At 45.9% G+C, this 22598-nt stretch overlaps 1 protein-coding gene across 1 annotated transcript; it reads right to left on the bottom strand.

Annotated features, from left to right (window-relative positions):
• Positions 1-189: 189 nt before the first annotated feature.
• Positions 190-22587, bottom strand: cad (carbamoyl-phosphate synthetase 2, aspartate transcarbamylase, and dihydroorotase). Its single transcript, XM_069172332.1, has 44 exons — positions 22033-22587; positions 21138-21277; positions 20885-21014; positions 20638-20780; positions 19983-20124; positions 18985-19156; positions 17268-17453; positions 17065-17174; positions 16703-16845; positions 16281-16412; positions 15952-16185; positions 15640-15861; positions 15342-15530; positions 14566-14690; positions 13927-14060; positions 13575-13687; positions 12610-12774; positions 12431-12516; positions 12084-12330; positions 11775-11873; positions 11468-11692; positions 11185-11367; positions 10874-11092; positions 10527-10694; positions 10209-10391; positions 9334-9438; positions 8391-8636; positions 8211-8292; positions 7958-8124; positions 7497-7661; positions 6931-7062; positions 5946-6147; positions 5669-5859; positions 5442-5582; positions 5028-5123; positions 4736-4877; positions 4362-4555; positions 3992-4066; positions 3472-3684; positions 2506-2631; positions 2231-2386; positions 2034-2135; positions 1434-1528; positions 190-1124 (listed from the first exon to the last, which is right to left on the bottom strand). Exons 1-44 carry the CDS (start codon positions 22121-22123, stop codon positions 1025-1027), a joined length of 6711 nt encoding a protein of 2236 aa, XP_069028433.1. The 5' UTR covers positions 22124-22587; the 3' UTR covers positions 190-1024.
• Positions 22588-22598: the final 11 nt, after the last annotated feature.

The raw sequence follows: 22598 nt of genomic DNA, 5'->3' as shown, positions 1-22598 counted from the left end.
CACGATTTGTACAAATAATAAGTAAAAACGATGGGACCGATTGGGTTTCTACGGTTTCTACTAGTGTGTCACTGAATTAAAGATATTTTTCACTGAAAATTATAAAAAAAAAAAAAAATTTGAATTAAAATCACTGAGCAACATTTGTCTGTTGCTTCGTGTGTTCAGTACTAAAAAGATTACATCGAATGCAAAAGGGAAAATTGTCTTTTTATTATCTATATTTCACCACATAACACAAACAACAATGAAACCGACATGAATTCACTCATTTTGATATTAAAAAAAAAAAAAAAAAAAAAAAAAAAAAAAAAAAAGACAGTTACCTCGAAACCACCAAAGACTGCTTTGAGAAGATCTGTTGCGTTTCCATTTTTTTTAAGAAGAAGAAAACTCATTACAACTCATTATTGGTCAGAGTGGATCCGTGAAAAAGGGGAGAGAAACTGACACTTTTGGCATAAAATCATTGATTTTAACATCCTTGCAGGTCCCTTTTAAAAAGTTCCCTCCACAAGGAGATACCAAAACACTGGATTTCCTCTCACCGCAAATGAAATAAAAAAGTGTGATTTCCAAATGCCCTTCTCCTTTTAAATCTTCCTCCTGTTAACCATCTCAAAACAAACAAAAAAATAATTAATACTGATTGTATATGTTAACGGTGTAAAATTTCCCCTCGGGGATTAATAAAGTAACTACCTAACCTAAGACATGTAAACATTTAGCGATTTGACAGTTGGATATGGCTGTAAAATAAAAATAAAATGGTTCTATGAGAGCGGTGGGGGGGAGGAGGGGACCAATACTTTACAGCAGCAGTTTATAAAACTTTACGGCTTGGTTTTTATTTAAATTTTTTTTTACTCTACGAGATGCTGATAAGACTTCAGGAATGAATAACGCAGGTAACTGTGACTTTTCCTTTAAGTACCGTTTGTGAGGGTTCAGACGAGCAGCGTGTGGTGTGTGTGTGTGTGTGTGTGTGTGTGTGTGTGTGTGTGTGTGTGTGTTGTGTGTGTTTTTATCTGCCCAGTACGGTGGCCAGCAGGGCCATTCGGATGTACATGCCGTTCTCCGCCTGACGGAAGTACGTCGCCCTCGGGTCCGTGTCCACCTCCACGCTGACAGGGACAAAAAAAAAAAAAAAAAAAAAAAAGACAAAGAGGAGGTTTAGATCGACCTAATATAATAAATTAAAAACATCACTGAGCTGACCGACAGCTGATTTAATCATTTATTTGGGCTTTTGAAGCACTAACGCGGAAGAAATTTCCGGTTTCTCCGATTTTCAAATTTTCTATGTTGACGAACAAAAATCTCTTTTCTTTTTTACAGTATTTTTTTTTTCTCATCTTATCGATTTATCAGGAAGATAAGATGCATACTAACTGAGAATGAGATTCCCCCTTTTAAAAAAAACGAGCTCTTACCTGATTTCGTTGACTCTGGGCAGCGGGTGCATCACCACCATCTTGGTTTTGGCGACGGTCATGATGTGAGGCGTGAGGACGAACTGACCGAAACACTGACGGAGAAACGACACGGACGCACGGTTAGACGGCAGGAAAACGATTACGAAGTTAGCAAGACTGAAACATCTAAAAAAAACAACAACCTGAAACATTTATTGATTGAATTTTATGAGACTAAGGCGACATCTAGTGGCGGTCGGTGGTATTGCAGCTTTAAGGCACTTCAGCCTAATTTTTCAGACCCGGAAGCTACGAACACTTTTATATCCGATACTTAAAAAAAAATAATAATAAAAAATGTAAGAAAAAGAGAAATATATTTCTCATTGCAGTACAAACTGAAAAAAAAAAAACCCGGTGTTGTGTTTTTTTTTCTTGCAGCTACAAATCAACAAATGTCCCCTAAATGACTAAAACGCAAGTTATCGGTAGACGTTACGATTTACGTCCATCCGATAGATGACTCACGCAATGACCTATAATGACCGAGGCAAACATGCCGACGTTGTGACGAGTAGACAAAAAAAAAATAAAAGGTCTGTGGGGTCTAAAACTTACAGCGTTGTACTCGTCCTCAGATGCGAAGCGCTCCTTCTGGATCCTCGTCATGTAGAGGACGTCGGTCTCCGGCAGCGCCTCCTCGATGCTGTCGAACTCCTCCTGCAAAAAAAAAACAAAAAACACCACAAAATTCAGTTTGTCTTTTTTCTTGTGTCGAGTCCTCCCCTCCTCCCCCCTTCCTCTCCCCCCCGAACCTGTTTGATGCCCTTGGAGGCGACGTAGCTGATGATCTCCGCGGGCATGTGGAGGTTCTTGGGAGCGACGTAGCGCAGCGTGATGCGGTACTGAGTCAGCAGTTTGGCCAGGGAGTGGACGGTGCGACCGTGTTTCAGGTCCCCGACCATCGTTATCTGTCGGGTGAGGGAAGAAAAAAAATAACAACACACGAGTCGCGACGAGTTTCTCTTCTTTCAGTTTAACGGTCATGTGTTTGTTTATTTATTTTTTAATAATTTGAGTCGTCCCTCACCGTCATGCCGTTGACCGTCCCCAGCTCCTCCCTGATGGTGAAGACGTCCAGCAGCGCCTGGGTGGGATGCTCCCCGACGCCGTCGCCGGCGTTGATCACCGGTTTGCGGCAGTGACGTGACGCACTCTGAGAGATAAAATAAAAAAGAAGAAAAACAAAAAAGTCACGTGAGGACGAAACTGAAAAGTCCTCACACCTGCTGTTAGCTTAAAAAAAAACAGGTGAAGCTACACGACTCCAACGGCATCCAGCAATTATTTTTCATGATTGATCAATCCGGGGGTTTTCCATTGTAACCAAGCGGCAACCAGCAGTGACGGTTTGTGAACGGCCGTTATGAAGCCTCGAGTTCGGAATTTGGCCGGCGACCATCTTTTCCAGTTCGGAGGAGGAAGTGACCATATTTGGACGAGCTAAGGGGGAGGAGCTATCTGACTCGGATCTGGTTGGAAACCCGACGATATACTACGTCCCGCCCACCGGGAGCTGTAACCTGACTGCACCACAGGCCTGTCAATCAAACAGACCCCCACCCCCCAATGGAGCCGACCTCTAGTGGCACTCGGCGGTATTGCAGCGGTATTGCAGCTTAAGACACTTCTGCATCGGATTTTTCAGAGCCGGAAGCTACGAATACTTTTATATTCAGTCCGTGAGCAAAATTCACAAGCGGCTCTCAAACTGAGCTGAATTGAAACGGGTGCACAGGAACTAAGCAAAATAAATAGTAGTTACTGGACGTAACTCCAGTTCTACGAGTATGTTTGGACTTTTCTTTTTTCTTTCCTAAGACATCAGTTAGGGAAACACTGGAAGGTTTGTCGATATGAGGGCTCACACAAAGAGCATAGAGATGATATATAAACCAGATTAATATCCAATATAGAAATCTCGTCTTTCTGGAAAGTCCACCTTTGTTTCTCCTTTTGTACAAAAACAAAAACAACAACAACAACAACAACCCACCTCTACAGCTCCGGGCGTCGGGTGCCGGAGCACCAGCACGTCGGCGTAGCAGCTCATGGTCTGAACCGAGTCGGCCAGCGACTCTCCTTTCTGCGAGGACGACGTGGACTCGCTGAAGTGGACGACGGAGCCGCCGAGGCGCTGCATGGCCGCCGCGAAGGAGCTGCTGGTGCGCGTGCTGACCTCGTAGAACATGGACGCCATCACTTTACCCTGGACGGGGAGGAGAAGGAGGAACACGTGTTTGTGCGCGCGTCTGAATCCCGAGAAACAAACCGCAAATAAATCACCAGCGTATTAAAAAGGAAAATTCAGATTAATTTCACCGTGGTGTTTTTTTCCCCCTGACTGTGCAAGGTGGCCAAGTTCTGGGTTTACTTTCAGTCCGACTCAAAAAAACAACCCACATTTTGAATTATTTACGTAAAAGAAAAAGGAAAAAAAAAACTTTTTTTGGGAAGCTGCTGCTGGGAGTTTTACGCTAGTCGCTTCAATATATGTTTTTTTTTGGGGGAGATACCTTCAGGATTTCCAGGCTTCGCTCTTTCTGAACCATCAGACGCAACGTGTGGGCGACGTTGAAAAGGTGCGAGATCTGAAAACAGGAAAAAAAAAAACAGGTGCATGAAAATCAAAAGTCCCAGCAAGCACAGACACGTCAAGCTTTTTTTCTTTTCCTGCCGGTGTGGTTGTGTGTTTGTGTTGTTGTTGTGTGTTTGTGTTGTTGTGTGTTTGTGTTGTTGTGTGTTTGTGTTGTTGTGTGTGTGTGTTGTTGTGTGTTTGTGTTGTTGTTGTGTGTTTGTGTTATTGTGTGTTTGTGTTGTTGTGTGTTTGTGTTGTTGTGTGTTTGGGTTGTTGTGTTTGTGTTGTGTGTTTGTGTTGTTGTGCACCTGCTCCTTGCTGAACTGCCTGACGGACAGGACGTGCTGTCCCACCAGCAGGTGCAGCAGAGGCGAGGTCTGGTAGTGGGCCACCTGTCCGGGAGGGTTCGGTCCCAGCCCGGACTGCGGGGACAGCAGCCTGGACAGAGGCGGCGGGTGGCCGTAACCGTCGGCGACGCCGGCCACAGGGAGCGCGACCATCTCTGCGGACAATACAGCGACACCAATGAATCGGATATTTAAAACATAAGACTATGAATAAAACAGAGATATCAGAGAGTGAGTGAGTGAGTGAGTGTGTGTGTGTGTGTGTGTGTGTGTGTGTGTGTGTGTGTGTGTGTGTGTGTGTGTGTGCCTCTAAGGCATCATGGGAGTCGTAGTACCTGGCAGTAGTCCGGGATCAGAGGAGCGGTGGGTGCGGGGCGGCTGCAGGTAGCGAGAATCTCCGGTGGCCCGGCGGGGGCTCGGCGCTCGAGTTCGGACCGCGGCGTCGCGGGGAGGAGTCGGACGCGAATGCTCCGGAGTCTGACGCAACACGAAGGAGGATGTTTACAACGCGGAACAAGTAAGATGCATTTTTTTTAAATTTTATTGTAATACTATATAGTACCGAAGCCTTTCGAAGACTTGTAAGTAGTCGGCTGCTTTTGTTTTTGTTATTTATTTTTTTCCTACCATCGGACTTTCTTTGACGGGTTCAGCAGCAGGATGGACGGAAGCAGCAGCGGGCCAAGTCTTCACATCCTCCCCGTAACCCGGAGCAACCAGCACCTGACGGGATACGGATTCAGTGAGACACAGAAGACATAAACATACATATACATATGTATATATATATATATATATATATATATATATATAAAATGTTCATCAGTCTGAGATCAGAGAACAACAGATTTTTGAGGTTGTATTTACATCTTTCTGATCATATAAATAAATACAGACAACATGTGAGACAAAACAAACTAAAGTCACAGGAGAAACTAACAATTTGGATGACCTTTAAAAAGTTAAATTAAAAACTGTTTTTTATTTTTTTTTAACAAAGGAGTCAACAACATCAGCCTGTGTGCTTCCCGGATGCCTGACCTGCCCGTCGATGTAGGCCACCTCTCCTCGGAGGACCACGCGGCGGACCTTCCCCTTCACCTTCAGGCCTTGGAACGGGGTCCACTTGGACTTGGTGAACTGCATGGCCGGAGGGATGACCCACTCCTGCTCCAGGTCCACCTGAGGAGACGCGGACGAGGAGGTCAGAGGACTAATCGTGTGTAGAGAAGGAGCCCCGCCCCCCCACGTAAGATTCCCCCGCGTACCTCCACGTAGGTGTTCTCCTGCACGGGCAGGTTGAAGATCCTTCGCGGATTGTCGTAGAGACGGCGGATGATGTCGTCCAGCGTCAGGCGCCCGTCGCTGACGGCGGTCAGCAGCAGCGGCAGCATCGTCTCCAGGCCGGGGTAGCCGGGAGGAGGCCGCTCGCCGCTCTTCTCCTCCAGCGAGTGAGGAGCTGATAAAAATAAAAATAAAACGCGCGTTGTTCGGGGGCTGAGGGCGACCGGCTGTCTGAGCTTTTAAAAGGGACGGGAAACTGACCGTGGTCGGTGGCGAAGCAGTCGATGATGTCCAGGTTCTCCCAGAGGGCCTCCATGTCCTCGCGGGCTCCGAGCATCGGTCGGACCTGCGCCCGTCCGTCGCCGATCTCCGACACGTCGTCCTCGCACAGGAAGAGGTGGTGAGGCGCCACCTCGCAGGTCACCTGGATGCCCTTCTGCTTCGCCGCTCGGATGATCAGGATCTGAAAGAGTCGGAGAAGTTGGTGACGGGCATAAAAAAAATTTAAAAAAAAAAATGTGACCAAGAATTTAGAACGGAGAACTTAAAGTAGTCCCGACCCAGCGATCTGATTGGTCGACTGCACGATTGACTCGTCGCTAGAAAATATCACTTCGCCTTCTCAGTGGGAATATATAGTTGGAATGAAATATGATATAATATGCAATATAATGTTGTTATAGGTCTATTAAATGTGCAACTTCAAATCCTAGCGGCGGCTAGCTTGACCAGGTTTGTTTTTTAACACAGAACACGGTGCGAAAAATCTTAAAGAAAAAAAAAAAGAGTCCATCGATATATATTTTTTTTTTAGCAGATATCTTACTTACAGCAAGAGTTAGCTCGCTGAGCAGTTTCGTGTTTCTACGTGCTTTATGTATCTGTTTAAGAAAGAAATAAAACGGACCAGATCTCGTCTCTGGATCTTTCCTGGAGTAGCAAACATTGCATTCGTTACCCGTAACAGTCTACTTGACGCGACCAACCGACCGACTGTTTTCCCAGTTCTTAAGTCGTACACCCAAGCGTTGCCACGGAAACGGCGATCGCGGGAACAAAAAAGGTTTTATATTTTGAGAGCGAATCGCCCCCAAAATATGATCCAAGTACACGCAGGAAGTTAAAAGACGATGAACTTACTTGAATTTTAAAGAATAAAACATTAAACGAAACACCAGTATTTATTTCATCCGTCCTTTTTGAAGTTACAAACATTTTTTTTTTTTTAAATTTAAATATTTTTTACCTCCTCCTTCTTGGCCACGTGGCAGATGTGGACGGGCCGCTGGTACAGCTGAGCCACCATCAAGATGGCGGCCACCGTCTGCTTCTCGGCGTGAGCCACGATGGGCATCTGCTTGGGCCACTTCTCAAAGTGCTTTAAAAAAAACAAGAGTTTGTTAGTGACGAACGAACGGATGCAGCACCTCTAATGACCACTAGAGGCCACACACTGATATGACTGTAAAACTTGAGCTAATCCACAAAATAAATGAAGCTTTAAAAAAAAAATATTTACAGATGAATGTTAGTGACAGTTATATAAAATGATGCACAAGATATTTTCATTTCAAACATACTCCTATAAAAAAAACAAAAAACAATTCGGTATTTAAAAATATATAATAAATCAGTTAGAAAGGAAACAATCAAAGCTCGTCAGACAGGATAAAAAAAGAAAAAAAGAAAAAGAAAAAGCGACTTGAGGGGAAACAAAAGGAGAAAACTGCATGTTAATGACTATGAATGTTAAATAGCTTCAACTTCAGGTAAACTTCAGCTTAAGAAATCTCCCGGGTGACTCCGGCCCACCTCCATCCACAGAGAGACGTTGTCCATCTTGAGGGTGGAGTACGTGTCGTTCAGGTACATCTTCAGGCCGGCGGTCTGGCCGGCGATGGCCGGCAGGACGGCGGCATTGTCCGACGCGGCGCCCACGTAGAGGGCGTAGTCGCAGCGGCAGCCCGCTTTGGCCAGCTGAGGAACAGAGCAGGGTTTATGTCGCATTAATTAAAGTGACTTTCTTCTTTATTATCTAATTAATGACGGAGTATTTTCAGATGGACCTCTAGAAAACTAATAATAACTTATTTTCTTATAAACAACGAATTTTCCCAAACTGGTTGAATGGGAGTCTATGGAGCCGACCTCTAGTGGCACTTGGTGGTATTGCAGCTTAAAGGCACTTCCGCATCTACAGATTACAGTTTTAAACTTCCAGACACAAACAAAAGCAACAGGTAAGGACGTCGGCGTGTTTTTGTCTTTTTTACCTTCTGGACCAGAGCCAGGGTGCCGGCGTCGGTGATGGCGGGCGACGTGTTGGGCATCGCACACACCAGGGTGACTCCTCCGGCCAGAGCGGCCGCCGTGCCGGAGCAGAAGTCCTCCTTGTGGGTGGCGCCGGGCTCGCGGAGGTGAACGTGGACGTCGATCAGGCCTGAGATTCAATCGAAAAAAAAAAAAAAAACATTTAAAACAGTGAACAACAAAAACTCCCATCTCCCCTCTGAGCTGCCGACTCACCGGGCAGGCGGACGAGGGTCTGCGACGTCATGCTGTCGACGTGAGTTTTCACCGGCGGCGTCCGTCCGATCTGACGGAGAGCCTAAAAAAACAACAACAACAAAAAAAACGCTGCTTCAGCAGTCTTGAAACCGAAGGGGAAACACTTCACCAACCCCCCAAAGGGAAGACGGCTCTCACCTGAACGAAGAGCTTGGTGCACTTGATGTCGATGATGAGCGGGACGGAGTAGTCGATGGCCATGCGGCGGGTCCGGTAGCCCTTGGTGACGAAGGAGGAGAGCCGCCGGCCGCCGCTGTTCCTCATAGAGAGGTTGATGACCAGGTCGAAGTGGTTCTCCTCCAGGTAGTTCATGATGCTGCGCTGCTTCTCCTTGGTGGGACAGTCGCTGTCGTCCTCCTCGAACGGCCAGTCCACCGCCGTCACCTGGAGACGGGCGTTTTAAAGAGTCGCGCGTCGTCATGGTTACCATTAAAAACACTTAAACGATAGATAAATATCACCGCAATAAAATGATCGGATTTACAGATGAATTCACGCAGTCTTTAAAAAAAACTAAAAAAACATTATTGAATCAGGATTTTTACATTTACATGTATGACTGGATGTTCAAAAACTAGTTATAATTTTACAACAAACATAAAAACCAACAACAACAAAAAACCCGGCATTGTAGAAAAAAAACCAGTAACCAATAAATATTAAAATGAACTCATCTCCGATTACTCCAGTGTTTTTATGCGAATGAGGCAAAATGATTGAGTTACAAGAATAATATCTCATTGCAAAAAAATAACTCTGTGGCACAACAGCACCCCCGTCCTCTAAAATGCGGTACTGCACCCACTTTTTTTCTTTTAATTTGCATGATTTTGATGATTAAAAAAAAATTGGCTTAACATTTTTATTTTCTTTATTTGCAAAAAGATGGGAATTTTTAATTCTAGTGTTTCTTTTTTAAACTTGAGAGGGGACGTTTTCTAAACCGGTTTAAATTGTCAAGTTTTGAAAAAAAAAAAAAAAAATTTGGTTGAGGGATTTTTTGCCTTTATTCCAACTCTGTATCATTATATGGAGTTTCTTCTTTTTTTTTTTAAACAACACATGACTCGAGGAGACGTACCTTGACTCCGTGTTCGGTGTAGAAGTCGGCCGTCCCCAGGCTGGCGTACAGGTCGTATCCCAGAGACTCCAGAGCCTGAACGGTGGGCAGCAGCTCGCTCTTGTTCTAACGAACACACAACAATAAAAAATAAAAATCGAGGCAAACTAATCAATAAAAATCACATTCACTAAAAAAAAAAAAAAAAAAAACAAAACACAACAACGCTGGTTGACGACAATTTTTAAATGCTTCAGTTCCGGCCTCAGTTTTATATGGTGGCACATTAAACGGTAACTGAATATTTCCTACAATATATATTCATTTTGAGATAACTAATAGTTTAAATTTCTTTTCGAACACATTGATTACTTTATTTTCTAATGAAAAATGAAAAATATACAGAATATTATTGTATATTGTAAAACTCTGGTTAGAAAGATGGGCTTTAATGTTAGTTATTTTCAAGAGAAGATGATTCTTTGTAAATGTTCATATGAATTCATATTCATCATAATTATTCCATTATATTTTGTATGCCATATGTTTGGTTTTGACAGAAGTATTTAATCGTATGCAGTGTTAAAATGTGAGCATTTATTGATTGTACTGCGCAACATGAACCCCCGGGAAGAATACCTGTTGCCACGGTAACGTGGATAGAAACAAACAGTTAACATTATGCTGTATATTTTACCATCGATTATTCCATTTATTTGTGTGTCGTATATTTAAGTTTTGATACTGTATGTAGCGTTAAAATACGAGCATTTATTGACTGTACTGCCTATTTACGAACATCGGGAGGAGTAATTGTTGCCATGGAAACATATGGGTGCAAATAAACAGCGGCAGCCCCGTTCACGGAGCGTTACGAGATTTTTTTTTCTTCGTACCTTGTAGCTGCCGATGGACAGCAGGATGTTCTTCTTGGGGATCTTGAAGCCTGTGGACAGCATGGCCTTGAGGTACGCCTCGTACCGGTTCTCCCCGAAGCACGCCACCTCGCCGGTGCTGGTCATCTCCACGCCGAGCACCACGTCGGCGCCGGCCAGCCGCGAGAACGAGAACTGAGGGACCTGGAGGATGGACGACACGCAGTCAGCGTTACCTTGGTGATTCCACCGGTGTGTGGGGGTTAGAAGAAGAAGAAGAAGAAGAAGGAAGAAGAAGGAAGAAGAAGGACGAAGAAGAAGAAGGTCCCCAAAACTCACTTTGACTCCGACGATGCCTTTCCCTCTCATCAGGCCCACGGGCTCCACCTCCTCCCCCATGATGACCTGCGTCGCCAGGGCGACGAGGTCCACTCCCAGCGTCTTGGATACGAAGGGGAACGAGCGGGAAACGCGGACGTTGCACTCGATCACCTTCAGCTGGTCGTCCTGGAAGAATTAAACAAAGAATAAGTGGAAAATCATTGTTCTCAAATGTGACGACAGAAAGAAAGAAGAAATCTCAAAATCCATTACAAAAAAAAAGTATACGAACACGGGTTAACGATAAATGTATAGCCTGGTGTTAACCAGACCCCCCCTCCCCCCCTCCCCTGATGGGTTCTCACCTTAGCGATCAGCTGCAGGTTGAACGGCCCGGTGACCTGCAGCTCCTGTCCGATGGCGTGGACGATCCTCTGGATCCTCTCGATGGTTTTCTGATTGAGGTCCTGCGGCGGCGTCACCAGCGTGGCGTCGCCCGAGTGCACGCCGGCGTTCTCCACGTGTTCCGACACGGCGATGGCGATCACCGCGCCGTCGCACGCCACCGCGTCCACGTCGATCTCCTGCGAGAGACGGCGCGGTTTTAAGCACTTTCAAATTTTCGAACCTTGACGCGTTACCTCTTGTGGGCGAATGTTTCCTTCATTTCCCTAACCTTTGCCTCCTGGATGAACTTGGAGATGACCACGGGGTGTTCCTTGGACACGGCCACGGCGCTGCTCAGGTACTTCTCCAGGTCGCTGTCGCCGTAGGCGACGTTCATGGCGGCGCCGCTGAGGACGTAGGAGGGACGCACCAGGCAGGGGTACCCGACCGTCTCGCAGAACTTCACGGCCGACTGCGAGGGGAAAAAAAATGAAAAAGGAAACATTACGGCGACTTTGAATAATCTCGACACCCTCCACGTTCTTCCGATTTAAACGCCTAAAATCGGTCACCTCGATCTCGGAGAGCTCCCTCCACTGCGGCTGGCTGATGCCGATGGTGTCGAGCATGCGGGAGAACTTGAAGCGGTTCTCGGCGCAGTCGATGAAATCGGGCGACGTGCCCAGGATGCGGCACAGCTGGCGGTGCAGCGACATGGCGATGTTGTTGGGCAGCTGGCCGCCCATGGACAGGATCACGCCCTCCGGGTTCTCCCGCTCGTAGATGTCCATCACCACCTTGAGGGGTGTGGGGGTGAGGTGTCAAGTTAACGCTTTGCGCGACGAGAGGTTATAGTTAGAAAAAGGAAAAAAGTCAAACCTCGAAGGAGATCTCGTCGAAGTAGAGGCGGTCGCACATGTCGTAGTCGGTGCTGACCGTCTCGGGGTTGTAGTTCACCATGATGGTCTTGTAACCCATCTGTAAAAAACAAACAAACAAACAAAAAAAAACGACTCGTTTAGGGAACGTTTGGTTTATTGGCTCGGCCCACAAACGGTTTAACGTCATTCGATGATAGAAGGGAAAGTTAAAAACATTTCCTCCCCGTTATTTAAATATTTAAAATGTTAAAAGTAGCTTCGCTTCCATTGTAGGTAAATCTTTTTCTGCGCGGTGTCACCGCCTCACCTTCCTGAGCTGCGTGATGCAGCCGACGGCGCACCAGTCGAACTCCACACTGCTGCCGATGCGGTAGACGCCCGAGCCGATCACCATGACGTGCTGCTCGCCGAAGCTCAGGTCGTCCTCGGCGCCGTGGTACGTCAGGTACAGGTAGTTGGTGTGGGCGGGCCACTCGGCCGCCACCGTGTCAATCTGCTTCACCACCGGCAGGATGGACCAATCGTGACGCAGCTTCCGGACGGCCAGCTCGGTGCTGCGGGACATTTTTTTTTTTTTTTTTTTTTTACGGAATTAAGAATAAAAAGCAAAACTTCAGGCAAAAAAAAAAAAAAATTGACTTTGGCCCCGCCCACCTCTGTACGGCCTGAGCGATCTGCTTGTCCGAGAAGCCAAGCTGCTTGGCCTTCCTCATCACCTCCGGAGGCATGGCGCTCTCGTCCTGCACGGACAGAAAGAAATGGCGGTCAGCAGAAGAAGAAGAAGAAGAAGAAGAAGAAGAAAAATTGCGTCATCCCTCGTCGTCTTCTCCCACCTGGTTGTACGTCTCCAGCAGCCGCTCGTGGTCGGCGATGTTCTTCATCTTGTGCAGAAACCAGCGGTCGATCTTGGTGAGCTCGTACAGCTGGTCCACCGTGTAGCCGGCCCGCAGCGCCGCCGCCAGCACGAAGATGCGCTTGTCCGTCGGAGTCTGCAGCTCCTGGTGGGCGAAAAAAATTAAATAGAATCCGATGAATATCTACCGTGGTGCTTCTTTGTTTTTGTCAATTATGAGCAATCTGGTCGTGGTAATTTGATTTTGATTTGCACTAATCAAAAACATAAAAGATTTAAAGAAATTAAAATGATTCAGCGCAGGGAAGCGACATCGCTACATAAAAATAATGGAAACAAATAACAACAGAATATTAGTAACAACAATCATAACAATGTCAATATAAAAGCAAAAAGATATGGCAATGGACGAGTGTGTATATTTGTATGTTGCAGTTACGAAACAGAAGTTAAATGGCTTTTTTTTAAAGCACGTTTTCAAGCATTTAACAGAGAAACAGCTTTTTGTCAGATGGGAGAGGCCATCCCATAATTTGTTACCCCATTGGCCTCTGCAGGGGAGAAATTTAGGTGGATGAAGATCTGAGACTTGACGGGTGTAAATTTGCTTTAAAGTAAAGTCTTAAACAGAATCTGTAGTTTCTGAAATAGAAATCTGATTGGGTTTACAATCCTAACAAAATGTTTTTTGATGAAACAAATTTGATCAACAGGTTCCTTCAGAGGTTAAAACAAATAAAAGGTTATAAAAAAAAATAAAATAAAAGAGCTCAACAAGTCAAGAAATAGCGTCTTCGCGAAAGGTTTCGAAGACTTTCGACTTCCCTACGGTTGAAAAATAAATAAAAAGCCTTTCAGATGAGGTCTTCAAGAACTTCGATGGATGCCAGTTTCCTTTCAGATAAAACGTACATCGAAATGCCCTTTTTGCTTTTTTTTTGGTACCTTTTCCGAGGCGGGCTTGATGGTGTGGTCGAAGCCGACGCAGTTCTCGTCCACCATCCTCAGAGCTTTCTGAAAGGCCTCCTCGAAGCTGCGGCCGATCGCCATCACCTCCCCTGTAGAGATAAAAAAAAAAAAAAGAAATGTTGGTAACGTCAACTTCTACTGGGAACCCGTTGGAGAAATTAACTGCGTAGCCGAAGAACCATGACTCCTTCAGATTCTCCAAAAGAAATGCCGAAAGATCGAGTTTTCAGACTCCGATATCGGGACGAAATATCACGTCGAAACGTGAAAGAAAATACTACTGATTTTTTTCCTTTTAAAAAGATCAGTTCAAGTCGTGCTTTCTTACCGACGCTCTTCATGGAGCTGCCGATCTGGGTGGAAACCCGCAGGAACTTGCTCAGATCCCAGCGGGGCACCTTCACCACACAGTAGTCCAAACTGGGCTCGAAGTTTGCCGTCGTCGAGTTGGTGACAGAGTTTCTAGAAAAAAAATAAATATATATATCTATACATATATATATACATACAGATGTAAAATAAATACTCAGAATTCAGAACTGGAATCCCCAAATTTTTAAAAAAAATCAAGACAGTTGAAAATCTAAAGGGAAAAAAAAAATATCAAAAAAATAAACAGCAACAAAAAAAAGCAGGAAAATGAAAAAGAGGATTAAGTCAATAATCAGCGTCTCAATCAGGTTTGCTATAATTAAAAAAAAAAAAAAAAAAAGTTCGTTACTGTTGCCAAAACAAAACTATTAATTCTTTTTCAAAATAAGCCAAAACCAAATCAGACACCTTGTTGTTGAACATTATCTTATCGTTAACTTTTCCAAAACCCCCAAAAATACTCAAATTGGTTTTATATTCGAATTTTCCAGAAGTTGTGATGAAAAAAACAAACAAACAAACAAAAAAAAAAAAACACATTTTCAAATGATTTACTTGTGTCTAAAATCTGCTTATCCTCAAAACCGAGACGTACTTGAGGAGCGGCAGCGGGATCCCGAGGCCGAGTTTCGCCGCGACGTAGGCCAGAGGGTAACCGGTCGCTTTGCTGGCGAGAGCGGAGCTGCGGGACAGCCGGGCGTTCACCTCGATGATGTAGTACTACGAAACGTTAGAAACACAAAGTGAGACCGGGCAGCGTGGGTTTTTTCTATGAATTTGTGTGTTTGAACCTTAATTTTTGTAAAAACAAAACTAAAAACAACCAGCCTCCACGTTAAGAAGGCGCGTCGGGTCAGGAGACACCAGGTGGCTTTTTTTCTTTGTGAATTCGTCCTCCGGAGTCGGACCGTCAACACCGAGTTCTACCGGGACCTTCTGAGGGTTGTTAGCTGTTAACTTGACTTCAGCTGTTTTTTTGGGGGTAAATTTAGCTCTTTGTTAACAGGTAATTAGCATTGTTAACTCTTTGTTGAGTTTTGATGTTTTGTTTTTTTTAGCAACATTAGCTGCTTGTTACAGTTGTTAGTTGTAGCAAAATTATCTCCGTTAGCCGTTTGTTCACTTGAGTTAAGCTCATTGTTTTAGCGAAATTAGCTGCATTAGCTATTTTGAAGCTGGTTGTTACTATTTGGTTGTAGATGTATTGTCGCCAAATTAGCGGTCAACAGCAAGCACTACTGAGACGGAAAAACATTCGCTGCAAACCACTTGAACCGTGGCGCCGTGGCGACAGGGTTCTCCAAACATTTGTCAACGACAGATTCGTCGCTCTCCGACCTTTTCCTAACCCTCGTTGGTCTTCGCGCGTACCTGCTCGGATTCGGGGTTGAGGGCGTACTGGATGTTGCACTCCCCCACGATGCCGAGGTGCCTGATGACTTTGATGGCCGTGTTCCTCAGCATGTTGTACTCGTGGTCGTTGAGCGTCTGACTCGGCGCCACCACGATGGACTCCCCGGTGTGGATGCCGAGCGGGTCGATGTTCTCCATGTTACACACCTGGAAACCGAGAAGAACCCCCGAAACGTAACCGTTAAAGTCGCGTCGCTGAAGTGTGCAATCGCTCTCCGGTTGCATCGGATTTGACCTCCGGCGTCTCGGCACTCACGGTGATGCAGTTGTCGTAGGCGTCCCGCACCACCTCGTACTCGATCTCCTTCCAGCCCTTCAGGGACTTGTCCACCAGCACCTGGGAGGTGTGGGCGAAGGCCGACGTCACCAGAGAGGTCAGCTCCTCTCGGTTGTTGGCGAAGCCGGAGCCCAGACCGCCGAGGGCGAACGCCGAGCGCACCAGGACGGGGTAGCCGAGACGCTCCGCGGCCGCCACCGCCTACGACGGAATAGGAAAAAAATAAAAAAAGTTTTAATCCGCCGAAACCTTGGAGACGAAGCTCGGAGGGACGGTCCGCCTTTCCCTCACCTGCTCCACCGACAGCGCCGCCTCGCTGGGAGCGACGTGCTCGTTGATCTCCTCCATTTTCTCCACGAAGATCTTCCGGTCTTCCGTCATCTCGATGGAGGCGACCGGCGTTCCCAGGACCTTCACGTTGTACCTCTCCAGGACGCCCAGCTTGGTGAGCTCCACGCCGCAGTTCAGAGCCGTCTGACCGCCGAACGTCAGCAGGACGCCGTCCGGACGTTCGTTTTTGATCACCTGCGGGCGACAACCAGGTTCAGGATCTGAGAGGTATTTTTCCACCTACCGCAAACCGTTGTGTCGGTTACAGAAGAAAGAGAGAGAGTCCACACCTCGGTGACGTACTCCGCCGTGATCGGCAGGAAGTAGACTTTGTCGGCGAGACCTTTGGAGGTCTGCACCGTGGCGATGTTGGGGTTGATCAACACCGTCTGGATGTTCTCTTCCTTCAGAGCCTTGATAGCCTGGAAAAAAAAAAAAAAAATACAATGGAATTAAAGAGAAAATAAAAACTGTGATCGACATTAAAATACTAAAAGTACCCAGAAAGAGCGGTTCTCAACTGGCGGGTTGTAACCAAGCGGCAACCAGCAGCCAGTTTTAAACCAGTATTCATTGGGATTTTAGCCGCAGTTGCACGTTTATCGCAGGTTGTTTTCAAGTTTTTACTCAGCCAAATTTAAGTCCCGGCTAAAAAGACTGAGGAAAAATGCGGGATCCTGATATTAAACCAGATTAAACCTCTTCGACAGACCTGCGAGCCGGAGTAGTCGAACTCTCCGGCCTGGCCGATGGACAGACCTCCGGAGCCCAGGATGAGGACTTTCCTGGGTTGGAAAACCTCCTCAGTCTTCGAGGGCCCGGTGAAGGTGAGGTGGTCCAACAGACGCTGCTTCACTGGAAGAATGAAAGATCATCACAAAACAAGCGGTTTTCATTACGGTAACGACCGTTGTCTTGTTACAATTAAATGCATATTTGAACTAATAAAGCTTAAATTACGAATGAGAGACTTTTTTTTTTTGTACATCCCGGTATGATACACGTGTCCACCGGATTTCGTGCAGGTAGATGAAACTGGACTGTACAGTTAAAAACCGCCGGGGCCGTAGTTACCCGATGTCGCAGCTTTGCCCTCTTTGTGGTCTTTCACGGTGTCGAGGAAAACATCGAACAGGCCGACCAGATCCGTGGGACCGGCCATGTGCTCCGGGTGGAACTGAACGCTGCACGAAACGGGTCACAAGAGGATTTAAATGACAAACTATTTACACAAAACAACCGGCTGGATTCAGGCTCCGACGGAGCCCCCGTGTTACCTGAACAGGGGTTTGGTGCGGTGCACGATGCCCTCGTTGGTGTGGTCGTTGGCGTTGGTGAAGAGCACCTCCCAGTCTTTGGGCAGCGTGTCGGGGTCCACGGCGAAACCGTGGTTCTGACTGGTGATGAAGCAGCGGTCGGTTCCGCTGTGGATGCACGGCTGGTTGTGGCCGCGGTTACCGTACCTGAGAAACGAGAGAATGGAAGACGAAATTCTCCTTAAAAAAAACAACAACAACAACAGAGGAACTTTGACGACGCTTCCTGTGAACAGGTGTGACGTCACTGTTCTCCGATCAGTTGGATTTATATTACAACCGGGGGAAAAACAAATATTCGTTTCTGATAAACTTCAAAGAATACTAGATTTTATTAATGATAGAAGCTGCAATATTTGTTTTGTTTGGGGTTTTAATGGAAACTATTTGTCTTGAAAGGAGCGACTGTGAGAAATGTAAAACGAAAACCCACAAAATTGACTACAATAGAACAAAATGCAAAAAAAAAAAGATAAAATTCTTCTTTATATGATTTTTTTTTTTTATAATAGTTATTTTCTAATTATTAAATTGGCACTGAAGTTTACAACACAAAATATGAACAACACAACAAATACGTTTTTAAAAGACATCTCCACCGGAAGCTTTTAGTTCACCGAATTCAACCAGGAAAAACGGCTGAAACGAGGAATTTCCCGCAAATCAAATTCCCCAAAAATACTTTTAATTTGAAGGACTAATAGGTCACATAATGACAACATGCATAACGAGGTGTGTCAAAGCGTTCACCAACCACTAAATTTAAATCCAAGTGTAAATATAACGCAGCTACATTCAGAAGGAGCTTCGGATTTTCTGTCGAGGTAACAAAGAAAACAAGTTTTACTCTTTTTTTTTGGAGTGAATATCAGTATTTTATCTGTCGAGATGCCAACAACATTCCAGCCGGGCACTGGGAAAGAGCTGCTGCCCACCGCGACCTTCACACGGAGCCTGATATCGCTGCCACCGGCAGACTCCCCCCTCCTCCCCCTTCCTCTCCCCCTCCCCCCGCCACAGATGTGGTGGAGGAGCTCTGAGCGTTGGAAGTGCAGAGTTGTTTATTCAGCCCCCATTTTCATAACAACGCCGGTCCATCCGCCACTCCACTTGCTAATGCAGGGAGAGGCCAGACTGCTGGGAACAGCAGAAAAAACCCCGCATTTCACATCACTGCTCTCCCAGAGAAAAGTGGCCGAGTGTGAGAGTGTTTTGCAGTTAGCGCCGAAGGGGGGTGTGGGGGGGGGGGAGGGGGAGGGGGGGGTGAAGGGCTTCTCTGGTTCAGGTCACCGGGGGCAACATTTCTGTCTTTATCCCGTTTTGAAAAAGTCTTCTGTAAAGCTTGGCAAGAGGCCGACCGAGCTTCAGACACGAGTCCAAATTTGACTGTCTGCTCCTTTAAAAAGGTGTTTTTAACAGTTTGAAAGAATTCTGGTTCATTGACATTGAAGAATTTGAGCAAACTGTAATTGTTTGGAAAGTTATTGACAATCATATAAAAAAATTTAAAAATATAAAAATTTGACCAAGCATATATATATATATATATATATATATATATATAAAACTTTTTTTTTGTTTAATCAGATTATCTTTTGGTGTAATCTGATCTAATTCATGTTGTTTGCATGTAAATAAATGAGCCCGACTTCCAACAGTTCAGTTTGGAGGTACTGACTTCATCTTGTAGGTCTTCGCTCCGATGACCAGAGACAGCAGCTGGTGTCCGAGGCAGATACCGAACACCGGCTTCGGGCGGTCCACGCAGACCACCTTCCTCACGCTGCCGACGGTGGCCTCGCAGAGCCGAGGATCCCCGGGACCGTTACTGATGAACAAACCGTCAAAATCTGGAAGAAAGACAATTACAAAAAATAAACAAAAAAAACCCCCAACCCTAAATGATAAAAGTAGTCCATAAACGGCAAAAACTTTAGGTTACAGAGGTAACCTCGGTTCTCCGATAACAACAGCGTGCCAATTTCCCGCCAATCAACCGATGTGGTTGCGTACGCACAATAAGACGGGTTTGATTTGAACTTCATGAGATTCAGAAAATCTAACGACGTCAACAATAATAATAATAATAACAATAATAATTTTATTTATATAGCACCTTTAAAAACAGAGTTTACAAAGTGCTCTACAGAGAATCAAAGCATAGTCATACATAATGTCAGTACCGGTAAACATTTAAGAAAATAGGAGGCAAAAAAGACCAAACCATAAAGGTAATGAATACAAGAAAACCAAACAAATAACCAAAACGAGCAAATGGAATAGAAAACAAACAAATAAATAAATGAATAAAATAAACAAACAAAAACAGGGGAACAAAAGAACTGCATAAAAGGACGACATCACTTAAAAGCAATTCTATAAAAATGTGTTTTAAGAAGTGATTTAAAAGAAATCAATGATTCTGCAGGCCTTATCTCCTCAGGTAGGTCGTTCCAAAGTCGAGGGGTCCTAATGGCAAAAGCACGGTCACCCTTTGATTTAAGCCTCGACTTTGGAACGGCCAGAAGGGCCCCACCGGAGGATCTGAGGCTGCGAGTCGGCTCATATAAGTCATAGCGTGTTAGAAAACGTGGCACAATCATTTCTTTGGGCATGTAAACTGCCTGAAAGTCTGAATTAGGTCAATAAGTGTCAGGAAGAGAGCGTGTTACCGACCGGCGGTGTCCAACGGGTGGTCCCAGGGCACGACGGTGACACGGGCTCCCCTCTGAGCCAGGCAGCGGATCTGGTTGTACTTGACGCCGCAGTCCACCACTGTGATTCGCAGGCTGCCGCTGGGGTTGAAAACTCTCGGCTCCTGGAGACGATGAAAAAAATAGAAAAAAAATAAATAAAAATAGCCGGGCATGTCTTGACGATTTCCAGATAAATATTCAAAAACGTAGACTTTGGATCCTTTTATCATCAGCTGACAAAGAATATTGTATTGTTGTTTTTTTTTTTATAATAAATGTCTGTTAGTTACTCCTTCGGCTGGCGCTGCCCCGCGAGGCGCATGCGATTCTCAACAGGCGGGCAGAATTGGGCAAAACAAAACAATAACTTCGATGCTTCAAAACAATCAGCTTCAGTTTCTCATACAACTTTGTGCACAAGTATTCTTCTGTAGGAACACTGAACTTGAGTTTTATTCTGGTAATAAACTAAAAAGATTTTTTTTCTCCATTTTGAGCCAAGAAAACGCCGTGAGAAAAAAATGAAGTGAGACGGACGGACAACCTGCAGAGAAGAATTGTTAGCAAATTTAAATTGGTAATAAATAATCCTTTCTACTACAGACAGTAACACAAGTCTGGCTTTGGGGTTATACCTTCATGGAGACCTCCTGGACCAGGTTCCTCTGGTCCGGGTCGTCGAAGGCAACGCCGTCCTCGGGAGTCCCGTCCACAACCAGCTTCCCCAACATGGTGCCCTTCTCTCGGATCTTTTTGGTCAGCAGGCGGGTGTCGATCCCTTGGAGGACAACGGGGAAAAAAAACACCACTCGTATCGTTTAAAATCGAATAAGCTCACGCAGCGTCATCAAAAACCAGTTTTGAATGAGCTTTTTTTGAGACCTTGTAACCCAGGAACGCCCTGCTCTTTGAGCCACTGGTCCAGGGACTTGACTGAGCTCCAGTGACTGGGACTGTCCGACAGCTCCCCGATGATCAGGGCCGCGGCGTGGATCTTGGACGACTCGAACCACTGGTAAGAAAACACATCGCATTTAAGCCAATCTTTGCTTCGTCACCTGCCGAGAGTCAAATAAAACCTCACTTTTTACACTCTCAATTTTCTGGACCCCCAACTTCAAAACAACTCGCTCACCTTGCTCAGCCCGAACTCTCCGTCTTCATCCTTCGGCACGCCGTAGTTGCCGACCAGAGGGTAGGTGAGGGTCAGCAGCTGGCAGTGGTAGGACGGGTCGGTGAGGGCCTCGGGGTACCCGACCATGCCCGTCTGAAACACTGAGCGCACACGCAAAATCTGTCACATTCAGCCGCTGCCACAAAAAAAACAACAACCAGAGGCTGGAAAACTACACTGTAAAAAAACCTACAACTCCGGATGTACTGTAAAAGATGTCAGTTTACACAAGCTGTTCATTCAGCTCTGTATTATTAAAACTCTGGAGCTGGATTATGCCACCCAACGTCATATAAACCTGACTCCACCAGTCTTCGTTTAAAATCCCGCCACTTCAACGCTGACTCGCTCATTTACTCACAACCACGTGCTGCAAACAGGAAAGTTTATGCATTGACAAAACCGGTGTCCCCTCGTCTACAACTCGGCGTGTCCTACGTTGAGTTCAACGCATTACATGATATACTTCCAACTTTCAGAACATCAAGTCTGTCCCAAAACATCAACCCGGAGACGGACACTTGCTGTTAAAACGTCACGGATGACCCGCGAGGGGCATTTAAAAGAGGACGGAACCAACACGTGCTGCTATTTTGTGCCCGATTGACGACGTTACGTGCGACAGCGTTGAATTGAGTGATTTTTGAATGGAGTTTGGTTACAGGGGCGGAGGAGGAGGGGGGGGGTGTCAGGTATCTTGTCGGGGGGGGGGGGGGGGGTGGTGCATTACACCTCTGGATCCGTGACCCTCGTGGCACGCGACAGTCAAAGAGAAATACACACGAGGTTAAAGTTCAGACAACAAACTGTAGTGAAGTTAAAACATCTTTAAGAAGAAGAAGAAGAAAGGACTTACCAACTTCTCCCGACACCGACACGCTCGCACCAAAAAGGCGGCCTTTGAACGTCGTCCCGTCCTCCAGCATCAAGGTTGCCATCTTTGCCATTTTATTGTTTTGTTGTTGTTGTTGTTGTTGTTGGGTTTAAGATTAGCTGATGCTAACGACTACCGCTCACGAGACGAGCCTCCCCCGGTGTCCACGTGAAAACTCGCGCCGCGCGAGGAAGCAGGAGATGTAATACCTGGACGACCGAAACACCGCCGGCACCCACCCCCGTCCCTCCCACCGCGATGACGGACACCGGATTTGAAACCGCCGAACACAAACCTGTCCGCGTCTTTAACGGATCCGGTGTAAAAAAAACAACAACAACAACAACAACAAAAAACCGGGCGGAACGATTGAACCAAAACAAAACAAACAAACAAAAAAGCGCGTAGTTGGGGATAGTTTACCGATTAATCGCGACAGGACGACGGGTTGAGAAATGGTCCACACGCGCCGCCAGCAGCGTGCAAGTCTGTCTAGCGCGTGGACAGGTGAAGTTTGACGCATCTGCTACGCGGCACGCGCTTCCGGT

The sequence above is a fragment of the Embiotoca jacksoni genome, unplaced genomic scaffold (genome assembly GCF_022577435.1).
Source record: "Embiotoca jacksoni isolate LCO1_2020_lvr unplaced genomic scaffold, fEmbJac1.0.p SCAF_52, whole genome shotgun sequence".
Classification (NCBI taxonomy): domain Eukaryota; kingdom Metazoa; phylum Chordata; class Actinopteri; family Embiotocidae; genus Embiotoca; species Embiotoca jacksoni.
Note: the sequence above shows the minus strand (reverse complement) of the source record. Positions and strands in the feature narration are given on the sequence as shown.